This window comes from Mercenaria mercenaria, chromosome 19 (assembly GCF_021730395.1).
Source record: "Mercenaria mercenaria strain notata chromosome 19, MADL_Memer_1, whole genome shotgun sequence".
NCBI classification, from domain to species: domain Eukaryota; kingdom Metazoa; phylum Mollusca; class Bivalvia; order Venerida; family Veneridae; genus Mercenaria; species Mercenaria mercenaria.
In genome coordinates, this window is record NC_069379.1 from 5,728,978 (window position 1) to 5,746,378 (window position 17,401).

The 17,401-nt window shown below is 35.1% G+C and overlaps 1 protein-coding gene across 1 annotated transcript; it reads left to right on the forward strand.

Annotated features, from left to right (window-relative positions):
- Nucleotides 1–458: 458 nt before the first annotated feature.
- LOC128551285 (fucolectin-like) lies at nt 459–2,917 on the forward strand. The gene is made up of 4 exons (XM_053532068.1): nt 459–483; nt 1,123–1,371; nt 1,979–2,170; nt 2,910–2,917. Exons 1-4 carry the CDS (start codon nt 459–461, stop codon nt 2,915–2,917), a joined length of 474 nt encoding a protein of 157 aa, XP_053388043.1.
- Nucleotides 2,918–17,401: the final 14,484 nt, after the last annotated feature.

Genomic DNA, 17,401 nt, shown 5'->3' on the forward strand with positions numbered 1-17,401 from the left:
CTTCATGAATACCTCCCCTGCACTTTATGTAAATTTACAGAAAAAGTATCATAGATATTTTAGCTTTGCAATCCTAGTTTCAGTATTATATTGAAATTCAATTTTTCAAAATTTTAAGTACGATTTTCAGGCTGACTCGATATTTATATTTCAATCTCTGAACAAGCAGTAAAATATCAGGTTAAAACTCGGCTTTTTATAAATAACTGTGGTTGCACATTTATTATCAAGTCGTTAGCCGTGACACGGTCTTAAATTTCAAACTATGCCAGCTCGAAGATAGCCATTCAACTTCATAACTATAATTATACCTTGCCATCCCAAGCTTCCTCTAAATATCGACATTCAAATTTTCAAAATGTCTAATAAATAAAAAAATATAAACTCGAACCTTAACCCCATACTTCCACAGTCGAAAGTCGAAAGCACGATGATGAAAATTGAAAGTTGAAAGCACGATGATGAAAACGCGAAACCACGCTGGTAAAATCGCGAAATGATATCGTGTTTTCATCATCGTGGTTTCGTGATTTCGACTTACACGATCGTAATTTCGAGTTTTCACCATCGCGATTTCGACTTTCACCATCGTGTTTTAGACTGTCATCATCGTAGTTTCGTGATTTCGACTTTGGAGGTATGGGGTTTAGAAATATTAACATCGATGATGGTTCAGACGGAACACCGTAGTTAGATTTCACACAAAACTACCTAAAAAAATTATTTCATTAATAAAGTATTATAATAGCGAGCTCCTATCTGTCAAGTGATTATTCCGTTGTCATAGTTATGTGTAAACATAAGGTTCCGATTGGTTTTGTTAATAACCGTTCTCATTTATCATACAAGCACTGTAAATGAGTCTTTTTAATGTTTGTGCAATCTATATGATCTATAAAAATGTTTGACACCGACCGCACATAACGGAGTACTGAGACCGAAAACTGCCGAACAGACTCGACGGCCGATTTAACTGGCCAAATATATTATAAGATAAAACAGTAGTCTAGTTATTGTTTAACTGAAGATTTCTGTTTTGTATGCAAGAACTATTCTAAGGCTGAAGAATTTATGGTGTTCTTGTTTTTTGTTCTGTTTTTGTTATTTAAAATCTGTTTACAGAGTGTATATTGCATTTCCCGTCGTGGCCAGAGAATAAAAATGTTGCTCGAGGCAAGCCAGCGTATCAGTCTAGTACATTAGGCCCTAATGTGGCTTCAAGAGGTGTAGATGGAAACGATGATACCGACTTGTCGCATGGCAGTTGCTTCCATACTCAGTCAGCATGCAATAACTGGTGGTACGTCGACTTGGGGCAAACCTACGAAACGGTTAGGCTAATAGAAGTGTTTAGCAGAGCAGACTGTTGTGGTAATCCTAAATTTTCTTTGGTGAAACGGTGCAGTTCGTATGTTTAGTTCATACTAACTTATTTTTGGTCATTCGTGAAACAAGTTCCAAAAACTTACAATAGCCACTCTCGACACTGGAATCATTCAAAATGACCGGACATGAGAGGATAGGTCAGTTTCTTTTTTAATGTTGAGCGCCAAGCAACGAAGCTACAGGTACCACTTTTGTATTTGGTACGGCGCGGCAAAGGGTCGAATCCATGGCTTACTGCATTCAAAGGAGATGATGTACCCCTAGACTACAAAGGCGGTCCGTTAGTTTGATTTAAATGTATAAAGATATACACTAAACAAAAGGCTCCATTGCCGACTATTTGAAGTCTCATTTTTGAGCTGATTTTACAGTGTGTTTGTTTGACATATTGCCCTTTCACCAAACATGACCTCCACTTTTCCTCTGATTTTTATTCAGCACTGACAACGTTCTTCAAGAAAACATAAGTTACAAACATTTAAAAAGGGTCCTGTTGTGTACTGAATCCATTTAATTTTGTCACTTTGACAGAATAGGAAACGCCAGCTATTTGTTTTTGCCTACTAACTATATTCCTGTTATTATATTTTAGCTGACCGAAACAAAAATATTGCAGTACAGATCGGCACTTCTTTGGGTAACCTGGAACAAGTGTGGTTCTGGTCTGAACAGCTCTGGGAGTACGAATTTGTCTATTTCGATGAGAATAAAGTAGTGCGATATGTTAAACTTGTACACACTGCAAACACTCCTTTTCACCTTTGTGAAATTAAAGTAAAAGCAGGTAAGTATTGGTGATAGATCGACTCTTATGAATTTAAATTTTAAGTTTGCAGATGAAGTTGTAAAAATACATTAATTCAGGAAGTGCCTAAATTGTCCACCTGAAAACTTGTAGTATAGCTGTATATAATTACCTGTATTATAAGAATGATTTTCATGAAGTTTTTGTGGGTGAATACTAGGCTGGGTGGGTCTTTAAAAGACGCACCACAAAATAACTGCATCCTTTTGTATTCCCATGATTGTAATTATACATGATTGTCATGAAAAATATAAGATATACAAGAATTTAGCTTCAAATTGACAATGACAAGTATTAGGCCAAGACAATGTGTTTAATGTATTAACATTTCATTGAATTAATGTAATAGTAATATGTACATAAATCAGTGTATTTAGTGAAATTTCAATCACATTTTGTTTCTACAGTGTAAGACAGTTACTCATCTATATTCTTAAATATTTTCAAAAGAGACTGACTGAATAAGTTGTGAAACGTATTTATTCAGGAAGGACCTAAATTGTCCATCTGTAAACTTGTAGTACAGCTGTATATTACTTGTATGATAAGAATGATTTTCATGAAGATGAAACCAGTTAGTAATTATCCATTTTTTTAATATGTAAAATGGGCATAGTGTATCTTTTATCATGACTATAACATGCATTAATGACTGAAATTGGTACAGTTTGTTCAACACAATTATAACTATATCATCTTAATACTCGTTTATTTTCAGATATTTGAATTGAAAGACGGAACAAACACATATGCATCGGTGACCATACATGGTTATGGAAATGAAATCATTTACAGTATATGTATATGTGAACATTATTGCCTTCAATAAAACATTGAATACTATTAGGTGTCTTGTTATGACGTTGTTTTCCCATCTCTTGTGTTACTTTTGTCATTACATAAAATAAAACAGCCCAACCGCTTAATTAGCTCAATATAGAGGGCGCAGATCTAAGGACCGAATCCCGGGCGATACATACATATGTTTCTCCGTCCTGGGCGATACATAAACGTGTTTCTCCGTCCTGGGCGATACATACATGTGTTTCACCGTCCCGGGCGATACATAAACGTGTTTCTCCGTCCCGGGCGATGCATAAACGTGTTTCTCCGTCCCGGGCGATACATACATGTGTTTCTCCGTCCCGGGCGATACATACATGTGTTTCTCCGTCCCGGGCGATACATACATGTGTTTCTCCGTCCCGGGCGATACATACATGTGTTTCTCCGTCACGATTTGATAAAATACATTGTGTCGTACACCATTCGTCCTCCACTTTTGATTCATGTGGAGAAGTTGGCAGTTACTTTAGTATCTACTACTGAGAACAGGCACCAATTTCACGAAAACGCTGAAGTAATTGCTAAGCTAAGTCTGTTATTTCAAATGCTTGTTTTTGCCCTTTATGAGTCTTCAATGTTGTCTTTTTCATCTATATCAGAACCGTACATGACTATTTCATAGATCAAAACACAAGAAATCCCAAATTTTACAGAAAACGAAGTACAGAAATAAGAAATATACTTAAGAAAACACTTAAATTCGTTATATCAGGGAGTTGTGATAGATCAATGTGTTAGAGTTCAATGGTTATATCGTGCTGAAATGGAAATATCATATTTGTGAGACTAAAAAACGTACTGCAGACAAATACTATTAATCATAGAATAATTTAGCTATAAATACATTGTTATAGAAAAAATCAACATTAAATAACAATTACTTAAGCAAAAGCACGACTTTAAAATAACATACTTAACTAAGTAAAAACTTAAAAAAATTTCGTGAAATTGGAGCTAGGTTTCTACTGGTTCAGGATACACTTACACTGGTTAGGTTAACTGCCCGCCGTGTCTTGACTGAAATACTGTTGAACCCGCCCCTCATACACCCCCCCCCCCCTCCCCTCAAAAAAAGAAGTAAAACAGGTCAAACGTTTAGCCTGCTGGCGGCAAGTTATTCTGCCTTTGCGATCAGCACACACAAGGATCAGCCTGCAACTCCGTCTGTACTGTTCGCTAACCAGTCAGTAAATTTTCAGTGAACAACCCTTTGAATATTGAGTGGTACCACCAAAATTGAATGATGGGCCAGTCCATTTAGAAATTTAGCAGGGCAAATGTTAAGGTAATGTACTCGTAATGGCATTCGGCACTTTCCGTGCGATTCCGTATTCTCGTCTGCTATTTCTACCTCCTCTAGTAATAACAGAAAATTTAATACAGGGAATAACGTAATCGCATATTGCAAAGATTTAAGATGCAGCCAGTTATTATTAGGGACATACTGGCGAACCGTTTTGTATGCGCATTACAACAGCACAAACAACTATTTGTCCAATAGTGGTTTAAAATATTAGCTGTCCAAATAAAAGAAATTTACTAACCTACGAGTAATTCAGGCTGTACAGTGTACATACAATGTAACGTGACGTTATTATGGTAATGACGCGACGTCAATATAAAGGGACGTAATTCTGACGTTATTTGTCTCAAAGGGGCATAATAAACATTGTTATTTAATTATTTAGAACTTAACTGTTACTGTATAGTAACAAAAAAGATAACATTCAAACACGAACTTCCTGCTAAAACAGTATCGAGATTTAGTGTTATATTATGAAGGTTAAATTGATTTTACAATGGTAGTTTATAGTAAGACTATTGAGCAAATTCTTGTCTTTGTCTATTAAACATTTTCGTGCGGACTTTTAGTTTACTGTTCAATATTTACATTCGCCCTATTCTTTTCCAGTGGAACTTTTAACGTTCATTTCGTATGGACAGCCAAACTCCAACGCAGTGATCTCCCTTGCCGCTTCGCTCATTGATCACTGCCAACACAATGTTTTTAGCTAAAATTCCGCTAAGTGGATTTTTTAAAGTGGAATTATATGCATTTTTCAAGTAAAAATCCAGTTGAAATGGATGTGTATGTAAAAAAAGATTGTGGAAATTATAGCTTTTAACCGAACATACCAAACTCTTCCAGTAACCAGTACGAAATAATAGGTTACCAAACATGACTTTTCTTATTTTGACTGGGGCAGACTTTTTAAAAAAGTCAAACTGCAAGCAGGAGTTGCTTCCCTTCTACTTCAGAAGTTTCTATATTTAGGTAAGGGAGATCATTGCGTAGAAGAATGAAGAAAATATCTATTATTTTATCCGTCCGATTTCTTTATTTGTAAATCATCAACTTCAAATACTAATGTGGCATAATTGTTAATTTCACATATCTAAATGCACAGCAACCGAAAATTGCTTTTATAGAACACTCACTCCAAACAAACTATATGCAGTATTAGATGCGCTTAATGCCACTTTAAATGCTACAAACTATATGCAATTCATAATATTATATAATTTACAAATGGAAAGGGAATATAACGTAAATATAAGAAATGAAACTATTTTTTTCGGTGTTCAATCGCTAGCAGGATTCATGAATTTGCCGATCCTATTCTGCCGTTCATTTCGCATGAACACCGAAAAAACATTTCATTTCTTAATTGACTATATAATTATACAAGAAATTGTTTTCTTGGGAAACCTCATTCAGATTTCCGTGATAAACTGAATTATTCCACGACTTTGTTACTGCTACATACTAATGAACTTATCGAAGTTTACCGAAGTTTATCGAATGACACATCGTGCTGTATTTATTTCAAGAGGGCACTTGATCAATAGCATAGATGAGTGATTTATATCAAACATTAGTTTCCTGACTGTTTAAGGCCATTGAATGTTTTTTTTTCTTTAAAGAGGAATTATATGCATTTTCAAGTAAAAATCCAGTTGAAATAGATGTGTATGTATGTGGAAATTATAGCTTTTAACCGAACACACCAAACTCTTCCAGTGACCAGTACGAAATAATAGGCAAGTTACCAAATATGACTTTTCTTACTTTGACTGGAACAGTCCTATTAAAAAAACGTCAAACTGCAAGCAGGAGTTGCTTCCCTTCTACTTCAGAAGTTTCTATTTTTAGGTAAGGGAGATCATTGCGTAGAAGATTGAAGAACATATCTATTATTTTTATCTGTCCGATTTCCTTATTTGTAAAGCATCAACTTCAAATACTAATGTGAAATAATCGTTAATTTAACATATCTAAATGCACAGCAATCGAAAATTTATAGATTATATTTATGTATTTATAGAACACTCACCCAAAACACACTATATGCAGTATTAGATGCGCATACTGCCACTTTAAATCATAATCATACAAGAATATGTTTTCTTAGGAAACGACATTGCAAGTTTTAATATAACTAAATTATTCCCACAATCAAATGACACATCCTGTCATATTAAGTACAGGAGGCAACTTGATCAAATAGGAGTGACATGGAAGAAAGATTAACATCAAACATGAACATCCTGACTTGTAAAGGCCAATGGTAGTTGCGACTGTACTTTTCAGGAATCCAGTTTCCAAATACTTCACGTCAATATTGGTGGAAGTTATAGGTAAAGGTAAAGTTTCTTGTTTAACGTGGGTAGTCGACGAAAGTCCCCACCTGTAATTGATGGAACAATTTATTTCCAGCCGAGCCCACGGCAGGTGTCAAATTTACCTCCCCAGCATCCAGTCTACGTCGATACTGCTGGAAACAGTACCAATTCAAGCATATCACCCAGCACTGAAAACTACTCGGAATATCAGCCGCGACCGGGAATCGAACCCGGACCGCTGGCGCTGTAGTCCAACCTGCTAACCACTGCGCAACTGACTCCATATCCATATAGTTACGTAAACTTGAAGAAGACATTAATTAAATAACTGATTAACAGTGACTAAACTACTAAGAACATGCATTCCTCAGAACATACATGCATAACTCAGAACATACATGAATTACTCAGAAGATACATGCATTACTCAGAAGATACATGCATTACTTTGAAGATACATGCATTACTTAAAAGATACATGCAATACTCAGAAGAAACATGCATTACTCAGAAGATACATGCATTACTTAGAAGATGCATGCATAACTCAGATAATACATGCATAACTCAGAAGATACATGCATAACTCAGAAGATAAATGCATAACTCAGAAGATACATGCATTACTTAGAAGATACATGCAGAAGATACATGCATTAATCAGAAGATACATGCATTACTTAGAAGATACATGTATTACTCAGAAGATACTTGCATTACTTAGAAGATGCATGCAGAAAATATATGCATTACTCAGATAATACATGCATAACTCAGAAGATACATGCATAACTCAGAAGATACATGCATTACTTAGAAGATACATGCAGAAGATACATGCATTAATCAGAAGATACATGCATTACTTAGAAGATACATGCATTACTCAGAAGATACATGCATTACTCAGACGATACTTGCATTACTTCGAAGATGCATGCAGAAAATATATGCATTACTCAGAAGATACATGCATTACTCAGAAGATACATGCATTACTTTGAAGATACATGCATTACTTAAAAGATACATGCAATACTCAGAAGAAACATGCATTACTCAGAAGATACATGCATTACTTAGAAGATGCATGCATAACTCAGATAATACATGCATAACTCAGAAGATACATGCATAACTCAGAAGATAAATGCATAACTCAGAAGATACATGCATTACTTAGAAGATACATGCAGAAGATACATGCATTAATCAGAAGATACATGCATTACTTAGAAGATACATGCATTACTCAGAAGATACTTGCATTACTTAGAAGATGCATGCAGAAAATATATGCATTACTCAGATAATACATGCATAACTCAGAAGATACATGCATAACTCAGAAGATAAATGCATAACTCAGAAGATACATGCATTACTTAGAAGATACATGCAGAAGATACATGCATTAATCAGAAGATACATGCATTACTTAGAAGATACATGCATTACTCAGAAGATACATGCATTACTCAGACGATACTTGCATTACTTCGAAGATGCATGCAGAAAATATATGCATTACTCAGAAGATACATGCATTACTCAGAAGATACATGCATTACTTAGAAGATACATGCAGAAGATACATGCATTACTTAGAAGATACATACATTACTCAGAAGATACATGCATTACTTAAAAGACGCATGCATTACTCAGAAGATACATGCATTACTTAGAAGATGCATGCAGAAAATATATGCATTACTCAGCAGATACATGCATTACTCAGAAGATACATGCATTACTTAGAAGATACATGCAGAAGATACATGCTTTACTTAGAAGATACAAACATTACTCAGAAGATACATGCATTAACTTAGAAGGTACATGCATTACTCAGAAGATACATGTATTACTTAGAAGATACATGCAGACGATACATGCATTACTTAGAAGATACATGTAGAAGATACATGCATTACTAAGAAGATACATGCATTACTTAGAAGATACATGCATAACTCAGAAGGTACATGCATTACTCAGAAGATACATGCATTACTTAGAAGATACTTGCAGAAGATACATGCATTACTCAGAAGATACATGCATTACTCAGAAGATACATGCATTACTTAGAAGATACATACATTACTCAGAAGATACATGCATTACTTAAAAGACGCATGCATTACTCAGAAGATACATGCATTACTTAGAAGATGCATGCAGAAAATATATGCATTACTCAGAAGATACATGCATTACTTAGAAGATACATGCAGAAGATACATGCTTTACTTAGAAGATACAAACATTACTCAGAAGATACATGCATTAACTTAGAAGGTACCTGCATTACTCAGAAGATACATGTATTACTTAGAAGATACATGCAGACGATACATGCATTTCTTAGAAGATACATGTAGAAGATACATGCATTACTAAGAAGATACATGCATTACTTAGAAGATACATGCATAACTCAGAAGATACATGCATTACTCAGAAGATACATGCATTACTTAGAAGATACTTGCAGTAGATACATGCATTACTCAGAAGATACATGCATTACTCAGAAGATACATGCATTACTTAGAAGATACGTGCATAACTCAGAAGATACATGCATTACTCAGAAGATACATGCATTACTTAGAAGATACTTGCAGAAGATACATGCATTACTTAGAAGATACATGCAGAAGATACATGCATTACTCAGAAGATACATGCATTACTTAGAAGATACATGCAGAAGATACATGCATTACTCAGAAGATACATGCATTATTTAGAAGGTGCAAGCATTACCCAGAAGATACATGCATTACTCAGAAAATACATGCATTTCTTAGAAGATACATGCAGAAGATACATGCATTACTCAGAAGATACTTGCATTATTTAGAAGATACAAGCATTACATGCAGAAGATACATGCATTACTCAGAAGATACATGCATTATTTAGAAGATACAAGTATTACACAGAAGATACATGCATTACTTAGAAGATACATGCATTACTCAGAAGATACATGCAGAAGATACATGTATTACTCAGAAGATACATGCATTACTTAGACGATACATGCATTACTCAGAAGATACATGCATTACTCAGAAGATACATGTACTGTTCTGAATATTTTAAGTAAAATATTTCTAACAAAACAATTCGAAAACTATCATAAACAATTTCTTATATTCAATATTGAAACGATTCATACATACAAACCCACTATGTTGGTTTTCTCATGGCGCGGCACATTTCATGCAGAATCCACTCTATCAGTGGAAAAGTTTGACTTTAAGCATCCGTTCCACGAGAAATTGCGCCAAAAGTGGAGAAATGGAAACATTAGGATCATTTTCTGTCGACTATACCATTTGACCGAATTACCGACTTTATCCTTTGAAACAGACAATAGTGCGAGACGGTGCTAACTTAATGTAAAACAATTGATCTGTAAGTACTTGCTTATTAATGATTAAAATACTTAACGCAAGTTGCTCCATGTATTTTTCCATCTGATTTGGTTTGGTAAAAAATGTGTGCTTTCCCATTTAAATTCACATGGAAGTTTTGTGTTATTGATCTTCGAGTATCATTTTTTAAGATTAAGGTATATTAAAGCGATGCTGTGCCTTTGTTTAATGAAAATGTTTAAATTTGAATATAATGATTGATATGATATGATATGATATGATATGATATGGACTGGTTTTAGTGCAGTAATACTCATCTTATGATGAGCATTCCATTCCAATATCCATTTTTGTCAGTTTTGGAGTTTATTTTAAGGTCAACGTCGCTAAAAACGTACGTGTTTGCAAATTCCTAATATATCTTACATGATTTCGAATACAACTTTTTAAAAAGATTCAACAATAACTCCATAGATAGCCCAACACGCAAGAAGTAAAAATGTTGAAGGCTCGGTTCCAATCAGCCTGTTCATGGAAGAAGTGAAAATGCATGCTAACGGCCATATCCTCTAGACCCGGGTTGAGCAGAACTCAACATTTACACATGTTACAAATAGCGAGAACAATTAAGAGACATTCGCAGATGTGTTCAGGCGGGGCACATGGAACCTCCAATGATACAGTATTGTGTAATTCCATAAAAAGCGACGAATGCGGATCCCAATTAAAATAATGGGTGCCAAACACGAGAAAACTATGGACAGAACTAAACAAACTAGAATTTAGTTCTGAGGTCACGGAGCCTGCGTATCACAGAAACTGCCAAAAGACAAATGAGCCGTGCCATGAGAAAACCAACATAGTGGGTATGCGACCAGCATGGATCCAGACCAGCCTGCGCATCCGCGCAGTCTGGTCAGGCTCCATGCTGTTCGCTTTTAAAGCCTATTGGAATTGGAGAAACTATTAGCGAACAGCATGGATCCTGACCAGACTGCGCGGATGCGCAGGCTGGTCTGGATCCATGCTGGTCGCATACCCACTATGTTGGTTTTCCCATGGCACGGCTCAAATGTAAAAGGTAGGCATCATGTCCAAGGTATGATCATCAAATACCCAAAGTTATGAAAGCATGAATGTTGGAACCGCGCAAGCCGAAATATTCAAGCTGAAAAACTAAATTGTACCAGTAACACAACATAAAATCTGAAAAGATCGAAATACATTGTATAACAGCTCTGACTGAATATACAGGAAGATTTTAAGGCCGCCATACGGCATAAACAACCCTGCTGTGATGATAAGTCAGAAGGGTGCGAACTCCGCAGGTCGCCTTACACGCTGCAAATGAAAATGTTGCAGGCTCGTTAGATTGAGCCAATTTATAAACGGCAGTGGAAATGCATGCTATTGACCACCCCCTCTAGCCCCAGGTTGAGCAGAACTTAATATTTAAACATGTTACTTCTAAGTAATGCAAGTACTAAAACAATTCAGAGACATTTGCAGATGTGTTTATACGGCGGTTCATATTGAAACTTCAATGATATACCAGTCTAATCTTAATTAGATGTGAATAAAACAAATACGAGGATCCTCGTACTTGTAGTTGGTTGAAGTAAACATACTAGTATATTTAAAACTTTACAGGTTCAACTTCCTTATGAATACGTCAAACAAACCAATTTTTATGTCATGTGTGGGAAGACCAGGAACTTCAAAAGTGCAAGAGTTATTTTTCTAGGTAATTCTCTTTAAGTGTTTCGTTATAAACTTGTCAATTCAACGAACTATGGTATAAGTATCAAAAATACTTTTAAACCGACAGCTAATAAAATGATGAATTTTTTAATACTTAGGTCAAGAGCCTCTTGACGTCCAAGAAAGACAACCCTATAAACACAATATCGGTTAACAAGTCCACGTGATCAACCAATGTTGACAACAATGGGGGCGGCGTGAGGTATTATACCAACAGTTACGGAGCTTATCATCAGTCCGCAATCAGGAATTCTTCCGAAGTTCACTGTTCTGTAGGAACTAGTCTCAATTTTTCGACTTCAAGGCAAACCGATTTCACAGACTGACGTTTACTTTATATCTGCCTCTGTGGATGACGTTATAGTCTCTATATATCAAAGAGCCCCTTGCGCACTATTTAATAGTTGAGCTATGTAGAAACCTAACCATCAGCTCTCAGGTGAAGTTAAGGCTTAATATAGGACAACATTCCAATATTTCTCTTTGGTTGACCAGGTGAAGTTGTCAAATATTCTGACGAGACTGATAGTAATATATTATAAATAATATTATAAGTAATAATATATAAAATATTAACGCAGTTTTAATGTTTACAGGTAAAATTACGTACCTATGAGCAAACTCGAATCTAAATTAGCAATAAAACGCAAAACGATATGCGCAATAATTCTATGCCGCAGTTTGAGCACTAGGCATATTTTGAACCCATGTTTTTGCTCAAAAATTAAACTTAAAATGACGTAAAATAATGTAAATTGTGGTGTTCTGTTTGCTTTATCTTCTTTTGAAATGAACAGGATATTACCTTATAGTAGGCTACTGTTGTTCGGTTGTGTGATGTTGCAAAATTTTCATCATTCCTGATTTGTTCTTTAACTAAGCCGGAAGATGTTTTATAGGACGGATCTTCTGTACAGGTCGGACTACAAAGCCCAATTCTTGATATCCTGTTTCAAAAAAGAATTATTCAAAGAAAAAGAAAACTCCTACGCAAATTGTCTATTTTTTTCATGCGCAAACCGTCCACTGTGCCGCAATTGTACTGCATCAGAGCACCAGTAGTGCTAGAATTAGGCGATTACCAGTACTGGTGTCATATGAGAAGTCATGGTCGTGACCCCAGTGGGGCTCGAACCCACGACCCCTGGATTGAGCGGCCGACACCTTATCCACTAGACCACCGCTCCCCTTATGAATATCGTTGCTATCTACGTAATGATAACATATAGTTGTTGCTTATTTATGTTACTAACCGCACTCAATGTGTGTTCACAGAAAGCTTTAAATTTATCTTTCACCTTTCCTGGTGATTTACTTTATTCTGTCAGATGATCGAGACTCGTTTATTAAACGCCACGATTTCTACTCAATGTCACGAAGTGGTTCGACTTGGAATAGTTAAAACACATAGAGTACATTTCTGAAAAAGCTTAGTTCATATAAATAAAGGAACACATTACCTTCCTTAAATTAAAGGTAGTGTTCTTACATTCAATATAAAAAATATTTTATGATGTTTTCTGCATAAAATATGTGTTGAATAAATATTTGTAAAAGCATAAAACGCAACCAAGCAACACAATAGCAGACAGTGTTCGACTGAGTCTATTAATAAGATGTAATGAAATGTGCAACTTCCCCTCACGCCCCCCACACCCCTCCCTCCCTTCCCCAAGCTCCCGCTTAAGTGTGGTTCTATTGTGGTCACAATCACCTAAATAGTTTTCCCTATATATTCTATTTAAAACTGACCTTTTTTAAAGAGCTACCAAACATAGCTAGACCCATTTCAGAGAACAAATCCTTGCCTCATTTTAAAGAGTTATGATAAAACTGATATAAAATGAAGAGAAAAGTAGGGGCCAAGTATCTTCTAAGAGAGATATCTCTGGTCACATTTGCTTACTGTAAACTGACATCAAAATCACACTGCTGTGACCTGGAAGTACTACTCATACTAAAATTGAGCTTCACTTCACCAAATACAACCTGCTCTCCAGTTCTTCATACCAAAATGTCAAAAATACATCCACAATGAAATTTAAACAGAAACTAGCTTCAATTTAGACCTCTGTTGCCATGCCAAGTGAAAAATTAGTGTTCAAATACCTTGCAGTCATTACGCGACTAGACCAGATGGCTCCCACGCTGCTTCCTTTAGTTTAGTTAGGCCTTGTAGTGAAAATAAATGTACTGCATCTTTCCAAAGGACTAGAAAATAAAACACTGCGTCAAATTACGTGGATAGTTTTTGTAGCCATCACAAGGAACAAAAAGACTGATGTCGTGATAGCAAATAACAAAAACAGTGTAAAGTGCACAAAGACATTCAATTTTGAACAACATGAGAAAATTTCTTAACTATACAATCTATTACATTTTAAAGCATACTTCTTTTCTCGATAATATTAAGGGAAACAAGGAATATTTTCTGTTAGAATCGAAAATATTCATACCTAGTTAAAAAAATCGATTATAAAAACCATGTACACTAGTTATATATCTATTTTAGACTTGTTACATTTTGACATGAAAACATTTTTTTTTCTAGCACGTGTAACCTGTGTTGGTTAAGAGACATATAAGAAAAAACAAATGTTATTCCTACAGAGAGTTTCAAGAAAACAACATTTACTATCTGTTAAAATCTAGTTAAACACCTTGCACAATAAAGAAAATCAAATTTAAGATATTTTATGTTATAAAAGTATAAAGTACAAAACGCAAATAATTTCCTACTATATTTAGACCGAAACTTTTTATACCAAATGAAAGACAACGAACAGTTTGAAATTTCGAAGGGAACTTAATTCGATTTATACATGTACTTTCCAAATGTATACTTTCCAGCCGTAAACATTTAAAAATTAAGTTCATCATTTATTTAATGATAATTATCCAAATTGAAAAAAAAAACAATGAATGGTATGGTATATTGGTTGTCACATATTAATTTTGATTGTTGTTTGGCTTAACTGCTTTCTATGTAAATGTATTTACATATTTGAATGTATTTCTTTGTTTCTAGTATTAATAAACTTTGATAATGTGGCAGTTGACCTCAATACAATCGGCATTTTTTTTTATTTTCCGAAAATAAACAAGTGTCGATTGTATTGAGGTCAACTGCCACATTATCAAAGTTTATTAATATTTAACAACGTTTTAATTACACAATTACGGAAAATGCCGATATAGCACGGAGCGGATACGGAATTGAACGAAAATTGCCGAATGTCATTACGGGGCCACTGCCTTCATCGAACAAATTTTTTTAATGTATTTGACAACGTTTTGATTACACAATTACGGGAAGTATCGTTCTGGTTAAAACCACAGCTATTAATAAATACAGCTTCATGTAAAATGATCCGGACGTAAACGTAATGGCGACATATATATACGTAGTAGTCATTAAATTTTCGAGGAAAGGATCTAATTGAAACAATACATGGAAAAACACTTCATGTAGGGCCATTGGAATAAAAGTACACAGGAAAACACCTTACAACGTTTCCGACAATGGCTGTCAGAGTAATTTGGCTTCTAAAGCTATGAAGTTCTCTGAAATATGACAATATGTGTTTGCAAATATATTTGAAATGATAATGAGATGATTTATTGATGAAAGGTTAAAGAAAATGTAAACATTACTGCGATGAGACAGTTGGTAATCAAAGCGCTGAAAGCACAGAAAGGTGGAAACCTGATGTGCAATAACCACTCCGCCGTGAAAAAAAAAAAACGTACAGAAAGTCAATCACATTTTATTAAACGCTAGTAGATCTATATGGTAAACACGTTTGTTTCATCGAGGAAGTTCTAAATTAATTATTTTAGGGTGTCATATACGTGCATCATATACGTGCAAACATTAGACCGTTTGGCAGTTTCACGTGACGTACATACCTTCCCTTGTTTAAGCTAAGTATGTAAATCAAAACCTGAAGTTCGGTTGATATCTGCTATAACTTTGTTTGTTTGTTTGTTTAAGAAATTATATATTTCATCCAGTGAAGGAATTATATCACGAGGGCGCAGCCCGAGTGATATAATAATACGCATCTGAACTCCAAACAATGATTTATTCAAGAGCAAATCACTAAATGAGATATATTATTTCGATTCTAACACGTTACCAAGGATTTTTAAGTACATCTTTGATGATATTCATTAAATATTTGCCCGTTTTCAATCGGTTTCTTTTCCAGCGCGGCGCTATGCCGTTTGACGCTATAACTTAATAATTGTGACGTCAGAACAGTGATTTGTTGTATAATAATTCACTGTTTTCTGCCTTCTTTGTTTAATAGGAAAATGAATCGGATCATGGTAGAATTTGAGTTTAACGTCGTTTTTTCAACAGTATTTCAGTTATGTAACGGCGGGCAGTTAACCTAACCAGTGTTCCTGGATTCTGCACCAGTATAAACCTGTTCTCCGCAAGTACCCCACATAAATCAGAGGACAAATGATTTCAGACACACATTGTATTTTACGAAATCGTCACGGAGAACATACACGTCGCCAGTGGATCGGACTCACGACCCCGCGATCCTTAGATCTGCGCTCTCTCTCTAATTCCTAATTCAATGTGATTAAAAACAACTTTCATGAATTTTACATACCGGAAGCCTATCATGGTTCCCTGGTCTTGTTGAGACTTTTATGCACATCTGACGGATGAGAATGTGGCTTCCATGAGATACTGCACACATTCGGTCAAGTGCAAAGGGGAACAAGTGCTGCATAAAAAGTATATTTATAGCATTCGTAAAATTTAACCTCAAACTAATATACGCAATGTAAAGTAAAACACTAGAAAAATTGCGTAATCAGGTGAAAACACTATCGGGACACTGAGCAATCGATCAATAGATATTAGAAGAAATGGGTCTATACACTGTATAAAATTACAAACTTTATCTGTATCTTCCTTTTTTCCAATTCGTGTAACATACTTAAAACTAAGCAAATATGCATTAGAAAGACGTGAAAAAGGAAAAAGGAATATCTGGCCCCTGATTCAAAGTGCCTCAATACCATCAAGAATAACACCGAAGCTTCTAACGTTATTTGACAGATTCCAAATCAGCTGATGGAGAACCTATTAATGCAATAACCCGGGAAAATGTAACGTGCAACACACTAACATTAGTTTCGAAATAAAAATGTTGAAATATACTTGTCTTTCTATTAAAGAAGACATATAAATCCTATAGCTTCGCTACCAGCAATTATTTTTGTACTTTGTCTTATACTACGGCTGTTGTAAACTATTTCAACAACCTGTTTGTTTTACAATACTGTGAAATCATTTAAATTCGCTGGCACGAAATTTCGCGCAAATGTGAAGAAGGACTGTTTCGTGCGGGCTTTAATTCGCGCATTTTCAATTTTAGCAATGAAAAATATAATAAAAAAAATAATAATAGCGCGGTCTTAAATTCGCGCATCGGTCCTAGCGCGAAATGCGCGAACATTCATCCTACGCGAATAAAAATGATTTCACAGCAGTTAAGTCTGAGTCTAAGAACCGCAGACCACACCACAATTCTAAAACTAAACTGTTCCGGAAGCTGACTTG